Raw genomic sequence first — 18,479 nt, 5'->3', positions numbered from 1 at the left:
TAGCCTGTTCAATATATAGTTTGGACTGATTAATAACTGCTTTACAATTGTTGCGAGCTTTGGTGTAGGCAGAAAATGAAACTGAAAATTTGGAAACAAGCCAATTACGATATGCAACGCTCTTCTCTTGAACAGCTTTAGCAAATTTATTGGAAAACCAAGGTTTATAGATAAAGGATGAGATTTTAAAGTGGAGTGTGGAATAAAGGATTCCATTCCTACAAGAATAATTTCACTGATACGATCTGAGCAAACGTTAGAAGTTTTGAAACAGTAATCCGACCAAGGAAAAGAAGAAAAAAAATCTCTCAGGTCATCCCATTTTGCATTCTTGTAATGCCAAACAACACAAGGTTGGGAATAGCCATGAGATGAAGGCTCCATTGGAGAAGAGACAATCATGAAGTTGTGATCTGAGGTGCCTAAAGGACTTCTCACTTCAACTGTGTTGTTGTTATTTGGTTTTTAGGAGCATTAGGAACTAAGGCCATATTGCTCCGGTGATATGCGGTGGTCATTCTCTGACCTTTCCGTATTTGGTGATCACAGTATGCAATATGAAGTAATGAAATTTTTGGATATGGCATACACATAGTAAGAATATACCCAGATCCTTGACATAATGTGGCTTCAACAATGCTCCCCGCATAAACACTACTCGGACTCCCTCCAGTCGCTATCTGGCAGAGTAGAGGTAGCAAGATTATACACTAGCTGATCCGGAAACCTCCTAAAGAGTTACCAATAGGTTCAGTCCAGTGTACTAACTAGCGGCCTGTCTGCGAATACCGTTTTAGAGCTGTGCCCTTGAAATGTAAGGAAGATTGGATCTCACCATGATGTTCATCATAATCTCAAAAGTCGTCAGTCATACCGAATGATGGAAGAGGTGGGGGAGAGTTGACTGGAACTTAGCTCTGGGGACTAAACATGGGTTCCACCACTTCATGGGTTCTCCAATAAGCAAAGTGGTGGTATTGCATCAGTTGTTGGGAGTCAACTATCACCTAGTATTGCCTGGTAACACAGAGGGGTGGCATTCCTTCATGAGGTATGGACACCACACCTCGACCCCTGCTTACGTTGTTTCACACCTGGATGGTCACTAACAGTGTCCAAGTGCATGGAGATTATACCCAGGGTTACTAACAGTTTCACCATCGTGAAGGTGCAAGCAGAGGATTTGACTGTCACAGTCCATCCGGAATTTGCCGAAATTGGGTCCCTTTGACCTGAATGTCACCCGAATATCAGTTCCATCAATGTTTTAGACTCCCAGGTAGCAAGTACAGCTTGTCTGGCATATCTGAGAGAATGTCTGTGACAACCTAAACAACCAAGTATACAATAATAATGTATTCACGGCGTGGCCCTGAGTACTTGAGTACATTAATAAGAAAACTTCGACAAATAATACAGGATTTGAAGAAAATGAAGGCCTGTGCATAGTTTGTTCCACATTCCTTAGCAGATGGTCAATGACAGGTGCAAGTTGAAACCTGCAGGAGAGAGTGCATTGAGGCAGCTGAAAGCAAACTCAGCTTCCTGAATATGATCTTTATGGGTGACGAGATGTGGTGTTTTCAGTAAAATCCCACAGTGAAGCGACAAAATGTGGAGTGGAAGTTGGGAAACTTTCCCAAAGCCAAAAAAAAAAAAAAATTCATCAAGAAATGCCAAAAATCAAATCCATGCTGATCACTTTGTATGATAGCAAGGGAATTGTGCCCATTGAAGAAAGTGTTACTGCTGCCTACTATAAGCCTGCCAGATTTAGCCCTGTGCAACTTTCCCCAAAGCTCATATGAAAAGATATAGTTTCTGTTCAGGTACAGCATTATTATGTTATTGCATTAGAAGGAAACTATTGCCATTCTACAGTAATTATAGCTACCATTTGGCATTAGACTATTGAAAGTATTTAGGCTGAACAGGACTAATACAAACTAGGGTGCTAACTGTTATAACATACTTAAGAAAGGGAATTGACATCACAGCTAGTAAGCTGAGAGTTACATAAAGCTATGTTTCTCTAACTTTGATTCATTTCTCTTTTGTGTGACTGTATAATGGGTTTGCTACTTGTCACTTGTTTGCAGAGATCTGGATTTGAATTCCATCAGATACTTGGAATGCTTAAAAATGTATTCAATCTGGATTGTAGTTAGCTGAGCTCAGGCAGAGGGAGTTGGATTTTTCCAGTGGTTTATTCTAGGATTTTCTGCCCACACAGCTGTCTATTGCTTAAAGGAGAGAGCAAGGGAAAAGAAAAAATAAAACTTGTCTGAAAAGCTACAACCTTTTTCTGACGTTAATAGATGAGGCTGTTTATTAAAGTGTATGCTTGACTACCTTTCTGTTTGGGAGGTTAGATAAGCAGTGCTTTTTAAATACAGAGTTGTACTATAGTCACATGTGATAAAAGAATAAAATATTCTCCAAAAGAGTTTTGAATTATCCATCCCTGGGTCATGGTTATGGATATATTATACTTAAGCGATATTAAGAGCTACTCTTAGAGTGTAAATTGCTTGTTCTGGTTTTCTGTATTTTGAGATGGCTGTGGGGGGGGCGGTTAAGTTGGTAAGCTCTGCAGAGATGTGATTTTTGTATTTGTGTGTTTTTCTCCCTACCAAAGTTGGATTGACTACTCTCAAAAGAATAGAAAATTGCTATTTTTGTAGCTCTTAACAATAGCAGATAAATGGCTTAACAAATAAATGCTATTGCCAAATAAATCCCAAAAGCACAATCCTGTTTATCCAACCCTCGGTTATTCTGCCACGCTCTGTTTATTTCATCGATAACTTTTTGAGGTCATAATGTGGTTTATCAACAGGAAAATAATAGGTAAATGTTTATTCATAAAAATGTACAAAGTAATGTTGAAATTGCCATGAATACAAAGGAGAAATAGTTAAATTTAGCTTAGAGTGTAAATTGCTTTTTCTGGTTTTCTGTATTTTGAGATGGCTGTGTGTGTGTGGGGGGGGGGGTAAGTTGGTAAGCTCTGCAGAGATGCGATTTTTGTATTTGTGTGTTTTTAAAGGATTTATTTTTTTATTATTTTTTTTTTTAATTAATAAAAGGAGTTTTTAAATAGTATAATAAGATAAAAGATAGTAAAGGATGAGATGAGTAATTACAGACCTGTTAGCTTAACTTCCGTTCCAGGGAAAATTATGGAGTTACTGGTTCAAGAAGCAGTGCAGGTTCATCTAGACAGGCATGTAGTCACATCATGGATTTGTTAAGGAATGATTTTGCCTGACCAACCTGATTGGATTCTATGATGCAGTAACAAAGGAACTGGTTGCAAAAAATAATTTTGACATCATTTCAGAAAAGCTTTTGGCACTGTTCCACATAAAAGACTGCTGTACAAATTGGAGCAGTGTGGCATTAGGGCAAGTTACTGCTACGGATAAGGGGATGGTTGAGTGTGAGAAGACAAAGAGTAGTTATCAGTGGGCATTAAGGAGTGGGAATAAGGAGGTGAGTATCCCAATGTATAAGGCAATGGTTAACTACACTTGAGTAGTTACTGTATACAGTTCTGGAAGCCTCACTTGGTGGATCTTTTGGAATGGATGCATAGAAGAGCAATGCGATTAGTGAGGGGAAACAAGGGGGTGCCCTTTCCAGCAAGGGCTTCAGTTTTGCAAACTGCCATGTCTGGAGACTAGGCACCTGTGAGGAGATCGAATTGAGATGATTAAGGCTTTGAATGGACTAAGTAAGATCACTGCTGATGGCATCTTGCCTCTTTTGTGGACTACACACATGATGGGGCATAAATTCAAATTGAAGAAGTTTGGATTCAGAACAGATGTGCGGAAGTTTGCCTTCAACCAGTGGGTGGTTGATTGTTGGAACAAAGTTCCATCTGGTTGTGTGGAAGTAGGTTTTGAATAAATTCAAGGAATAAGTAGATAAACTATTAGAGGGTATTCAGGGTGATGTAGGAAATATTCTCTCGTTTTGTTTTGGCTGATGCTGTATAAGCTTGCTTTCTTAAATCTATTAATGCTACTACTAAATTAAAATATAATAGTAATATGATAATTGAACTCTCTTAATTCTTCAAACTTGGATTCTCAGATTGTGATAAAACTGGTCTTTATTATGAGGTGCCAAAAAATTGTGTCAAATAAAACTTTGGCGGCAAAAACAGTATGAGAAAAGCAAAGAATGCTAAGCTGTTTTATTTACGGGCAATGTTGCTGGAACATTTAAGCTGATATTAATGATTATAGGAAACTGTAAAGCCAAGAGTGCTTAAAAATTTTATGTATCAATTAAGTAAAATCAATTCTTTTCCAGTAATACAGTACTGTTATCAAATGAGTGCTTTGTACTCAGTTATTTCCAGAATGGATCCTAAAGTGAAGAAATTCCTTAAGAGCTAAAATCTTCCCCAAAAGCTTTCCTTGTGCCTCAACATATCTTTTAAATCTCCAAGAAGGTGATATTAAACATTTTATTTTTCATCCAGATGTCACTGCCCTTTATCAGCCAGCAGATCAATGGGTCTTAGAAAATTTAAAAAGAAGGCATATTTAAATTCATCATTCATATTTTGGAACATTCGCAAGATATGACTGAATCCCTGAAATATATTAATGTCAAAGTTGTCATTTACTGGCTAGAAGAATTGTAAGTCCAAATACAAACCATTACTTTTTCCAAATTCTTGATGGAAGATGTGACTAACCCCAGTTATCAGCATGATAACTGGGGTTAGTCACACTGTTAACTGTTGATAACTGTTAAATTCATTTGACTTTGAGTCAGCTGCCATTTATGATGTCGCAGAAGGTTAATTTTTAAATATATTTCAACATGCAAATAGAAGGTGTGAAAGTGTGACTAAATCTGTTGTTGATAGATTGGCTCACAAAAGATGAAAAATTAAGAAAGAAATTACTACTGATGAAGAAATAAGTTCTAATTGACCAAACATGAGAACCCCATTACCTTGCTAGCTCCTCCAATGTAACCCACGTGGAAAGCTTTGAAGCAGTAGATCACGTATAATGTTTAGAGTAAGAGGAAGATATAGCACTTGCTGAGCTTTTTTAAAAAATTGAATCACAAAAATTTTGACAAAAAAAAACATTGTCAAAAATAAACATCTTTTTACACAAAAAAAAAAAGATAAAATTTAAGCAATTATTCTATTTTTCACTTTTTATTTTTAGTGTTTATTCATATTTTGTTCTGCAAATAATATGTACATACATATAATATTTGATTGATAATATAAATATGTTGATAGTTTAATTTTTAGCACCCATTAACTGAAATAACTTATTTTGCTCTCTGAATTATCTGGCACTATCGCTTATCCAGCAGGTTGTCAGTCCTGTAATAGTTGGATAAACAGGGTTCTACTGTGTATGAAATTCTGAAGAATACCTGTGCATTCTCGCTCTCTCTCGTCAAGCAGGTTTTTTTTTTAAATAAACCTTAGTGGAAATGTGAACTGTGCTAGCTACATTCACATTTAATGCATCAAAATTTATTGCATGGATATTGCCATGTAACAGTTCTTATGCTGACATACAGTTAACAGAGATTTCAAGTAAATATCATGTTTCCATAAAATTTTTGTCTTGCTCACTCACTCATATATAGGATTATACTAGACTTAAACATGCAGTTTCTCATTTTACTGATGAATTATGCTGTTTTTTGATTGTGTAAGAGAATTTCAAATTGTTCTAGAATTTTGAATAAATTTTTTCATCATAGGTTGAAATTGAACTGAACGCAAGTTTGTGTTTAGATTAGTATAACAAAAAGGACAATAATTATTACTACTGTTTCTAGGCGTGAAACCTCATTTTGATGTTTTAATTATAAACATGCCTAAAATATTGGGGGAATAGTTTTTACTTCAATTATAGGCAACACTATTATCCATTCATTCAGAGTATACCACTATGCTTGCAGTTATTCCACAGCTAATTGGCCTGTGATTACACATAAAGCATATTAAATTGTAAGAGAATGGGCCTGTGGCACTGGTTTCCATAGTTTAAGTGAAGAATAATGCAGCAGGGCCAGTGGAGGCAGTAACTAAGATTATTTAGTAAGTTAAAATTAATACAAGAAGCTTTCACGGTGACGAACCCCTTCCTCAGCAAGTAAAAGTAAAAATATAACTTGTGTGTGGAAACAGAAATGCAAACATAATATAAATGTTAAGAATATAATGAATACCAAATAGGCTGTGCGTGATCAGTTCATGTGCGCACTTGGAGAGTGCGCACATGAACACGAGATTGCACAGACATTCATTCACTAGATCAGGCGCTTATTGTTGGTGTATATGGGATTATACACCCCATGCGCGTTTGTCGTGCTTTAAAACTATTGACTCTGAAGACTTCTGGAGCTCTCCCCTATATAGCAACTGCTGCGGTCGTGGCAAGTTATGGGGTGTACAATTCAGCTGCGTAAGAGAGGGGCAATGGGTTTTTTCACGCTCAAGACCAGAGATCGCAAGCTCCTACCAGGAAGTTGTACGCATTTCGTGTGGTACTCACGAGGATCTTAGAAATCTGGTCTGAGGTGCCCAGATAGTAAGGAATATAGGCAGTAGATACACTGTCTTGGGGGGGGGGGGAGATGAGGGCCTTGGGTGAGTTGCAAGCTCTTGTGTTTGTAGCAATCACCTGTCTAACACACGGGCTGGGTATCCACAGTTGGTTAGGTCAGCTTTTACTCTGGAAACCTTGGTGTGCCTGGCTTCCTCTGAGCTGGAATGGCTCCAAACTCGAGCGAGAAGAGCGCGTGTTGTGCTGTTTAGATGACAAGGGGCATTGGCTGACCTGTAGTTAGTGAATTGCCCGGACCACATTGGCATTCGGTATACTGAGGTTTCCAGGTGTGGGCCACTCGTTTCACCAAAACATCCAGGAAAGGAAGGGACCCCTTTGCTTCCGACTATAAAGTGAACTAGATGAAGGAGGATAAGGAGTTGAGGTACTCCAACTGTGCAGTATCTGAACCATGGGGGATGATGGTGAAAATATCAAGATATTTGCACCACATAGTAATTGGTACCAGTAGGTTCAGGAATATGTGTTCCTCTAACTCCTCCATTGCAATGTTAGTGACGACGGAGCTGACAGGGGCGCCCATAGCTGTACAGTGTATCCGTTTGTACAGAGAATCACCAAATGCGATGGGGATCATTATTGACCCACTGGGGGTCAGTCGTATTGAAAGAGGGGTCGAATGGGGGTTGATGGGCAAATTATATAATAATATATGATTTAAAAAATATAACAACAAATATTAGCCTGGTTAATTTCCAGTTTTAGCAATTTGCATACCAAATTTTACCATTAGGTGGCAGAACCATAATCCAGTGAATGACCATTTCTCTTGATACATGTGCATTGTGCCGCTGTTAATGATGATTAACAGCTGCCAGCAATCAACTGACACATATGTCACAGTTTAACCCACAGTATTACCATGATATGCCTATGCTTTAACTGAACAGTTAAGAGCATAGGCATATAACATATTTAAATGCTATTGTCAATTATTTCAAATAATAACATATTGATTTTGATAACATTGAAACACATGGTGTTGTCTTGCAGATAAAGACAAAACATGAAGTGTTGTCTATATCTGCAAGATTATTTAACCTTGTGATTCATTTCTTTGCCTAGCAATGAATCAATACCATGTCTCTTATGTGAGAAAACCTTTCAGAACGATACAATGAAACCATCAAAGATGAAAGACAACCTAGAAAGGATACATCCTAGTGTAAAAGATAAAATTATTTACAACAGGTTCAAAGTCTTTTTTGAAACCTTCAGTTTCTATAAATGCTGAAGGAAGGTTATATAATAATATATCACTCTTAATTGCAATAGCAGGATATTTGCACACAGTTGGGGAGCAGTTTATGCTGTCGTGAGTACGAGAAATTATAAGCTCTGTCATGAAAAGGATCCTGATCCAGTATTAAAAAGCATTCTGCTGAGTAACAATAGAGGTAAATGTCCTGTTGATGAAATGGCTGAAGATATCCAAAAAAAAACCCCTAGTTTCTGAATTGCAGACGACCAAATCTGCTATGCAGTGCCCAAGAAAAAAGGCAATAACAGAATTTCTGTTTGCTGAACAATTAAAGATGTATACAACAGGAGAAGTGAAATTTTTTTTTTTTGAAGAATACCATCTATTCCAGTTTGCAATAGATTGTGCATTGGGTACTCCAACAGTACAATCAAATTGTTTGAAAACCTTTAGGATCTTGTAACTGGTGGCAAGGGAAGCCACCCAGTTGCAATAGTTTGTTTGTCAAGTTCTTGTTGCTGTGGCCAGTAGTGTTGCAACAACTAGATATTCCATATGCAACAGCATGCAGAGTGCTTCAGTTCCTACTTTAGTGTTTTCCTTGGAAGATCTAAGTGCTTTACTGGCTAACTCCACATTATCTAAAACAGTGCACCAACTTCACTGCAATTTCTGATAGAATGAAGATGTATGATATGGCACTGGAACATGGCCACATCATATATGGACTGATTGGGCTCATTTCTGACCAGTAGGCAGTATGAATATAATTTTCCATAATTTTTAATGTGTAGAAGTTGCCTCCACCTCTTATTTAGTAAAGAAATTTACTGTTGTTTCACACTAGACTTCATAATTGGATTATTCTGCAGAGATGTTTTAGCACATGGTTCCATAACACTACCACTGGAAGATTATATGAATGATTATATGATCTTTTACACCGTGTGATTCCTGTCAATCCAGATAGGATTTTTAGATACTATTGTTTTTATGCAGGATGGGGCTTCACCACAGATTGTTTGATCAGTAAGATGGTTGCTTTGGGTTATGTTTGTTGTTTTCCAACTCATTTCTTAGCATTTTATCAATATTTGGCCACCTTGCTATTTGGACCTTAATACTTGAAATACCCCATAACTTCATATTATCAGGGTATCTCTTGGTCAGGATTAACAAAGAAATATTCAGTCTCTGGCTGAATATTGGCCATGACATGCTGCCAACATTTCTTGTGATATACTTTGGGCAGGAGTTGATTATACTCTACTGCACTTTGATCATATTTGCATTCAAATGGCTATCATATTGAGCAGTGTCATCTTCATTACTCATGACTTCCTCATACTGTTATCAGATAAATTGCACAGTGTGGCTGCAGATTCGCCTTAGTGTAATCCCCATACAGGAGTGGGGGTTACACTAGCTTGAATTTTGCAGCCACACTGTCTTTTTTAAATTTCATCTCTGGATGATTTATAGTTTGCCAACTATGGACTGGCAAAGCGATGCACCTTAATCATAACCATCCTGTATATTGTAATTCCCAGTGATTTTAATGTTAGACAAATTATAATATATTCTGTAAGAAGAATAAGTAGAACAGGACCCCTGTAGGTCTTCTTAATGTTATTATAAAACAGTTATCTTTAAAGGGCACAAAGGGTTATACCGTTTATATATGCTAATTGTTTGTTTGTTTTGAGTGGCGCTTAATGACATAAGAGCAGCTAGAGCCTAAATGTGCCTCTCTATGATTTCCTTGTATACTGGACATACAGTTTGGTTTCAGTTTGTAATTTTGAGGTGCCATTTACTAAAGGCTGTGAGTCAGAAGTTAATATGAAAGTACAGGCATCCCTTGTTTAGCACTCTTAATTAGGTCCATAAAAAAAAGAACACTGATGAATCCACATTAAGTGGGAGAGATTTGTCTGTAAAAATACTGTTAATCATTTTAACTGATTGATATGACCAGTGTTCCTGCTGAGTTTAAGGTACCATCCTTGATATAACAATTATAAAATGTTAGCAGAAGCATTAAAACTATACAGTATATGTTCAGAAAATGGAAGAAAACTTACCTTAAATTTCAGACCCTTATATGTATACTGTATTCATATTTATAATAGCAACTTATGATACTCTTAATTTTAATATTACTGTTAAATTGAGTAAACAACAAAAAATAATTTTCAGATCACCAAAAACCAGTAAATATTGTCTAAATCTAGTGCTCTCCTTTGAATCCAGTTCTTTCTGTAAAATTCACCTGTTCAGTTTAGTTTCTGATAAAAAGCTTTTCACCCTCTTTGTTATTAGCACTGGCTTACTCACTTGATTTTTTTGAGCCCATTTGAAAAAGAGAGAGAGAAGTTGAAACTACGTACATAGTAAACTAAAATCAGTTACTCAGACACAAAATGCACATGAACAGTATGTACATAGGAACTGAAGGGAAGCCAAAACTAAACCGAAAGCAACATTGCTGAATAATGCAGTGCTGTTTTCACTTGAAAAGCAGGAGTAGGTTTCAGCTAAAAGCAACTCCCTCTCAGGAAACAACAGTTCCTAAAGAGAAGTTTTTTAAACAACACTTGAATAAATTTTGGTTTATTTAGAACACCCCCCCCCCATGTGGGTTCCCCCTTTTCCATAACACTGTCAAGTGAGTCTATATAAAGTGTATATTTTTGTAATATGTGAGAAACAGTGGAATGTGTCCCAATGAATTTAACGGTTGAGGACAGGAAACTTTTGCCAGTACAAAATAGCTACAAAAATTGAAAAATAACTTTTCTGACAATAAACAGATGGCTCAAAATTTCTCCTTGTCATAAAGTGGAAATGCTTTGCATCATTTCAAATTTGGCAGGCAGTTCAGTTTTTTCTCTTTAATTAGGGTGTCAGTAAAAGTCAATTTAAATTAAGGATCAGCACTTTTAACGCTAGCACCATGAATCAGCAGTTGATTGGAAAACCAAATTGAAGAGCATTAAATTTTTATTATTATTTTATCCCCACAAGGGCTCTCAGGCACGAACACATGCTAATGGGTAACCCACCCAAGCTGTATGGAATGAATAGTACTGTTCCGGAAATACAGAGTGCATCTCTGGTGGAGGGTATCAAAAAATGCAAAGTACTATACTATAGTGAACATGCTCTGAGTGAACCACAGAGAGTCAAGTTGGGGTCAATTATAATTGTTATTTTGCCTGTAATGTTAGGAACATATACCTCAAATTTCTCACTCATTGAGCAAAATATATTTGCCCCAAAACATCATTTTCTTCAAATCTTTCAATTTAGAAAACATTTAATATGAACCTTGTATTTTTCATATAAAAATTGCAATTTTTTTAAAAAACTATATAAAACTATTTAAAAAACTTAAATAACAATTAACAGTTAATTATGTGTAACATTGACCAGCTGCATCGATTGCGACTAGTTTTATTGGCTGGTATTATGCCCACCTTGATCAGCTTCGCAGGTTTCAGCCTTTTCGTGTATTTTTAATCATCACCCTGTCCGTGCAGATGGAACTGAACATGCCTTTAATGAAAAGTGTTTTCTTTAATTTTTCCTTTGAAAATTTAAGAACTCTCTTACTTGACCACTTGACGTACAAAATGTGAAAATTATGTCATGTCATATGTCAAGGGGCTTAGAGGGGAACAGGTATCCTGTGTGTTATCAGACACTCAGCCTAAAACACTGATGGATCCAATATCTCTCTATTACAGAAGATTTAGGAGAAGTCCGGTTTGCCTGCCTCCCTAAAATCCACTCATGCACACCTTCTTGATGGTAAGCCCTGTTACGTTACTTAGGTGGCAACGAACGTGTAGAGTGGTTCTCTTCAAGACGCCTGGTCAGCGTGAAGAGGAAAAGACCAAACCCTCCAGCAATGAGAGCACAACAATACAAATGGCCCTCAGTCCCCAGCAGCTTTCACTCTCCCTCTTACGGTAGCGAGAGGATCAGAGTGGAAGCAGAGGGTGCTAAGAATCTCTGGGTACGACCAGGCTGCCATGCACGGAAATTGAACGTGGCCTGTTATAACGTACGATCACTCATCGGTGAAGACAGGATGTTAGAGCTGGAAAAGGAATTAGAAAATGTGAATTGGAATATCATCGGTTTGGCTGAAACAAGAAGAAGAAATGAATCACTTATAAGTTTATCAAGTGGAAATCTGCTGTACACCAATGGAAACAGTGAAAGGAGTGAAGGTGGAGTTGGGTTTCTGGTCCATAAAGATTTTAAAAACAACATTTTGGAATTCAAAAGTACATCACCAAGGGTGTCAAGACTAATACTCAAGATTTCTAAGAGGTACAAGCTAAAGATTATAATGATTTATGCACCAACATCGAGCCATGATGATGAAGAGGTTGAAGAAATGTACACTGAAATTGAGAGTCTTCTAGATGAGCAGAAAACCCACTACACTATTATTATGGGGGACTTCAATGCTAAGGTTGGAAAAAGGCAAAACAGCGCAGAAAGAGGAACTATAGGAAATTTTGGAATTGGTGAAAGAAATAAAAGAGGTGAAAGACTTGTGGAATTTGCAGAATCTCAAGGAATGTCAGTAATGAACATTTTTTTCAAGAAAAGGGTGAACAGAAAGTGGACATGGAAGAGTCCAAATGGATTAACAACTAATGAAATCGACTTCATCCTCACTAACAGAAGATATATTGTGAATGATGTTACCGTCCTGAATAAGGTAAATGTTGGAAGTGATCACAGAATGGTAAGATGTACACTTGATATAGATGTAGGAAAGGAAAGGAAAAAACTGACTCGAGTAAATAATACAAAGGTCTTTGAAATAACAGAGGAGGAGAAAAAGCAGTATGTACTGGAACTTAAGAACAAGTTTGAGCTTCTGCAGACTGCTCAGGACCAAGATATCGACGAGGAATATTACAACTTTCTGAAAGTGATAAAGCCCAAGAAACCTATAGGGAAACAGAAATCCAAAGGAAAAAAAATTAGTCAAGAAACACTTGTCATGATGAACCAAAGACGACAAATGAAGAGCAAGAAAAACACTGACAGGGAGAAAATTGAGTATACTGAGTTATGCAAAGCCATTAGAAAGAGACTCAGAGAGGACATAAGAAGATTTAACACAAGAAAAGTAGAACAAGCATTAAGGGAAAACAAAGGATTTAAATCAGCAGCCATGAGCAGTAATACAGAAAGACAAATGATACTGAAACTGAAGAATAGAGATGGTGTACTTATAAACAGCAGAGAAGGCATAATTCAAATAGCAGAAGACTACTACAGAGAATTATACAAGGAGCGAGGGAATGATACCAGCAGTGGGGAAGATGGATTGCAAAGTAGCAACACATACAACATACCCGATATTCTTCCTGATGAGGTAGAACATGCATTGAAGAAAATGAAGAATCGGAAAGCCCCGGGGGAAGATGAAGTTACTGTAGAGTTGTTAAAATTGGGAGGAAGAGACATAACACAAAAACTGGCAAGGCTCTTCACAAAGTGCATTAGAAAAGGTGTGATGCCTAAGCAGTGGAATAATGCAATCATAGTTTTGCTGCATAAGAAAGGAGATAAATCAGAAATCGGAAATTATAGACCAATTAGCTTGTTATCCCATATCTACAAGTTGTTCACAAGGGTCATTACTAACAGATTAGAAAGAATACTTGATGAGAATCAACCGAAAGAGCAAGCTGGCTTTAGGACAGGATTCTCAACTATGGATCACCTTCACGTAATATCACAGCTAATGGAGAAAGCAAATGAATATAAAACACCATTATGCCTGGCATTTGTGGATTATGAAAAGGCATTTGACTCCATACAGCATAAGGCAATGTTTCGGGCACTGGAAAGACAAGGCATAGATACTCCATATGTTATGATTTTGAAGAAAATATATGAGAGTGCTACATCCTTTATTAGACTAGACAAAGACAGTAGCAAATTTAAAATCGAGAAAGGAGTTCGACAAGGAGACACAATATCTCCGAAGCTGTTTACTGCTGCCCTTGAGGAAGCTTTCAGAAGATTAGACTGGTCGCAGAAAGGAGTCAATGTGAACGGAGAGTACCTAAACCATTTAAGATTTGCAGATGACATTGTGGTCATAAGCCACGATCCCAAAGAATTAGAGGAAAATCTTAATCAGTTATGCACAGTTAGTAAGGATTTTGGACTAAAGATGAATATGGCTAAAACAAAAGTAATGATGAACAAGTATGCCATGGAAAGGGAAATAATGATTGAAGGAGCAGTAATTGAAAAGGTGGAGTCATATACTTATCTAGGACAAGTTATCAGCTGTAATAATGATAAATGGCTGGAAGTCAAGAGAAGAATAAATTTTGGATGGATAGCATTCAGGAAATATAGTCACATACTGAAGAGCAATATCCCAGTTTGTCTGAAACGTAAAATAATGAATCAATGTATACTCCCCACCATGACTTATGGAAGTGAAACTTGGGCACTCACCAAAAGAATGGAAGAGAAGCTAAGAACTACACAGCGAAGAATGGAACGAATTATATTGGGAATCAGACTGTTAGATAAGAAGAGAAACACATGGATTAGGCAGCAAACTCAAGTAAAGGACATTCTTATCAAAACTAAAGAACTAAAATGGTCTTGGGCAGGACACATAGCTCGAAGGCATGATGACAGATGGACTAAGAAAATAACAGAATGGTACCCAAGAGGAGCTAGAAGAAAACCTGGAAGACAAAGGCGGAGATGGATAGATGAAATTCGTGAGTTTTCGAGTAGTAAATGGATGGCCAGTGCTCAAAACAGAAGGAACTGGAAACTTGCTGGAGAGGCCTTCATCCTGCAGTGGATTGAAAATGGCTGATGATGATGATATGTCAACAGTAGAATCCTGGTTATCCAAGACATTTGGGACCAAGGGTATTTTGGATAGTTGATTGTTTCTGATAATCAATTTCATTCACCTGTAATGAAACCATTCAAATTGGATTGAACTTGCTTTTCTTGATTGTTTAGTTTAAAAGTGTAAGGGTGGATTTAAAAACAAATCTTCAAATTGAGGAGAAAGGGATACTTGGGAATATTTAAGAAAAATTTGGAAATGGCAGGTCATAACAGTTTCAAGTTTATTAATTTATAGTCAGCTGTTCTCTTGGAATATGGTGTCTTTAAAACTTTTTTCCATTTCTAACTGATTACTTACTCGAATTGTTAGTTAGCTAAAAATTGCCATGTACATTAGTTATTTTAAAGAGACTCAAAGTTGTTAACCTTTTTTGCGTCATTGTTGATCTAGTTTTGCAACTAGTTTTATTGGCTGGTATTATGCCCACCTTGATCAGCTTCGCAGGTTTCAGCCTTTTCGTGTATTTTTAATCATCACCCTGTCCGTGCAGATGGAACTGAACATGCCTTTAATGAAAAGTGTTTTCTTTAATTTTTCCTTTGAAAATTTGAGAACTCTCTTACTTTACCACTTGACGTACAAAATGTGAAAATTATGTCATGTCATATGTCAACAGTAGAATCCTGGTTATCCAAGACATTTGGGACCAAGGGTATTTTGGATAGTTGATTGTTTCTGATAATCAATTTCATTCACCTGTAATGAAACCATTCAAATTGGATTGAACTTGCTTTTCTTGATTGTTTAGTTTAAAAGTGTAAGGCTGGATTTAAAAACAAATCTTCAAATTGAGGAGAAAGGGATACTTGGGAATATTTAAGAAAAATTTGGAAATGGCAGGTCATAACAGTTTCAAGTTTATTAATTTATAGTCAGCTGTTCTCTTGGAATATGGTGTCTTTAAAACTTTTTTCCAATTCTAACTGATTACTTACTCGAATTGTTAGTTAGCTAAAAATTGCTATGTACATTAGTTATTTTAAAGAGACTCAAAGTTTAACCTTTTTTGCGTCATTGTTGATCTTAAATAGTTTACCTTTTTTAATCTATGTGTATATATTTTTGAATACTTGCTATTGTTTTGTTTCATATTCAAATAATACAGAAGTATATTTATTTTTTAACAGGTGAGATTGATACTAATAGCAACAAGACAGGTACAGTTTCAATTTTTTTTTTTTTTTTTTTATTAAGTTTACTTCATATAGCTGGCTGGATTGGATTAATACTTTTGCTTACTATTGTATTTAGGAAACCTGTTTGTTTTTGCACTTTGAGTTATTGCAGATCAGCTAAATAATAATTATAATTTAAATATGACTGAAGTATGAAATAGCTTTATTAAGGAACCAGTAAGCATTTTTAATTGCATTCCCTGCTTTCTATGGTATGTAAGAGTTTGCAGAAATTCTTTGGGCAACAAAGAATGCTACTATAATATGAACACAAAAGCATTGTACATTCATCTGGAAGTAAAAACACTTCTAGAATGGTGTAAAAATGTATACTGTTGAATGATGTTTTTAGTGCCTCTCCCAGGCATATGCCCTTAAAAAGCTTATGTTTTCAGTAATTGTGTTGCTCAGAGTAGCATAATAATATGTAGTAATGCTTTAAAATATTTTCATCGTAATGTTTAGCACCAGGGGCATTCCTGGTGAATGTGGCACCCGGTTGCCAATCACAATTTGGTGCCCCCCAAAATATTTATATATTGTATTTTACTTTTATTCATATAATAATTAATAACAAAAGTAATACAATTATAATTATTGACAACAATGTTTACATAATCACAACTAATAAAAAGTATAAATTAAAAATTAATTAGAAAAGAAACAATGAAGTAAATGTTATACATACAAAAGTATTATGTTTATTCTTCTTGATTTCTTATTGAAAAATCATTGACAATTTCAGAATTATTGAAACTGGAAACAGTATCTTTTTCAATACTAATGAGACTCAAAGGTTGTGGAAATAAGCAGGATGTGGCAATATTTCAAACCCAAATTAGTATACACATCTCACTGCAGCATTTGAGGAATGCAAAGGGGCATTATTGTGGAGAAGGCACACGCACCTTTTGACATCTTTCCTGTCTTTTCCTTGTATAACAGCACGGTTTATGAGGAGGTTAGAATAATACTTTGCCTTCACGCTACAACATTTTTTATGGTAATCTGTTAGTATTACACCATGCTGATCCCAAAAAACTAACAGCATCACCATGTCAGTATCTGGTTGCACCGTTGCCTTTGATTGCAGTATATATGTGCATTGACAAACAAACAATAAATATATTTTGCATCAAATTTTTTCACCTGCAAAAAAGGTTTTTAGTGGATGGGAATACCAGAATTACAACTAGTTATAACTGGGAGCTAAATGATTTTGTGACAACTGAGAGGAAATTGGTAAAGAAATTGTTTAAGTTAAAGGTAAATAAGACAGCTGAAGTTGATGGGATCTATACAATTATATTAAGAGGCAGCAAGAGGTAAGCAAACTATCTGACTTAAATTATGAAAGAACACTTGAATTCAAGGGAGGCCCTTATGGATAGGAGTCACACAAACTTCCAAATTCAAAAAGAGTGAAGTGAGTAATTATAGACCTGTAAACTTGATTTTGGGGCCAAGGGTCTTGAGGACAGAGTTTCATCTCATCACTTTTTAGTTCTGGTCCTCACTTTGTTCCAGGAGTAGGGGTACATCATACATAGCCTCTCCTTACCTACGGCCATCCATATAACTGGTGAAGAACCACATCCTTCCCGAGGTGACCCTGTTAGCACAAAACACAGTAGATCTAGGGGAGTAAATCTTGAAAAAAAAAAAAAAAAAAAACAATCCTATGGTGGCTGTTGTTGTTGTTGTTATTTGGTTTTTAGGAGCATTAGCAACTAAGGCCATATTGCTCCGAGGATATGCGGTGGTCAATCCCTGACCTTCCCGCATCCTCCGCATTTGGTGGTGACGGGCTCGGACCCCGGTCTAATCAAGAAGCGTGTGCTATGCACTTTTGCTCCTTCCCACCTGGCTGCGGAGGCCCCTTGGTGGCTGTTGTGCTTAGAGGCTGCGGGTGATGTAGTTCCAAACGACGATTTCTGGGAAACAGGCGAAACCCAGTTGTAACCAGCTTTTCTGCTGTGTCAGTTTCTCTTCCCTAGCATTTCATGGGATCCATGATGTTCAAACTTAAAATTCTCCATACCACTCTGCCTATGATTAAAGTTGGCCTCTTTCAAAATCGGCCATGTGGAAGGCAATGGAATACCACCACATTACCTGATACCACAGAGACTGTAACAAAAAGAACTCCAAAGACTGCTGTAAACCAAATCCTGGGTGTTGCTTTGTGCTCTGCAAAATTAAATTTAAAGAAAGAACATGGTAAATATGGCCACGTGGAAGGTAAAATGTTTAAAAGAAGGCAAGATGGAAATGGACATGTATAAAATTGACATTTTAGGAGCAACCAAAGTCATGGGCAGGACAAGGTCATTTCAACACTAAATGGGTCTTTAGCAGAGGCGAGGCAATATGTCCAAATTATGGATCAAAGGAGCACAATCAATCTAAATACACTGCTACCACTTCTCGTTGCTCAAACTGTAAGGGTAATCACTCAGCTTTCTCTGAAATATGCAAACTATGGAAGCAAGGGGAAAAAAATCTAGAAATATAAAGTTGAGAATAAAGTGACATATTCAGAGGCGAGAAGGCAA

The 18,479-nt window shown here is 36.6% G+C and overlaps 1 protein-coding gene across 2 annotated transcripts in view; it reads left to right on the top strand.

Moving 5' to 3' along the window:
- LOC150075125 (chromobox protein homolog 3-like) overlaps window positions 1-18,479 on the top strand; it is a 158,804-nt gene that overhangs the window by 89,949 nt on the left and 50,376 nt on the right. For both annotated transcript variants that reach the window (XM_090389246.1, XM_090389248.1), the window contains one exon: window positions 15,877-15,906. In XM_090389246.1, coding sequence (XP_090245372.1) covers window positions 15,877-15,906 — 30 coding nt within the window. The remainder of the gene's footprint in view (window positions 1-15,876; window positions 15,907-18,479) is intronic.

The sequence above is a fragment of the Mastigoproctus giganteus genome, chromosome 14 (genome assembly GCF_048544385.1).
Source record: "Mastigoproctus giganteus isolate SK-2022 chromosome 14, ASM4854438v1, whole genome shotgun sequence".
Taxonomy (NCBI): domain Eukaryota; kingdom Metazoa; phylum Arthropoda; class Arachnida; order Uropygi; family Thelyphonidae; genus Mastigoproctus; species Mastigoproctus giganteus.
Note: the sequence above shows the minus strand (reverse complement) of the source record. Positions and strands in the feature narration are given on the sequence as shown.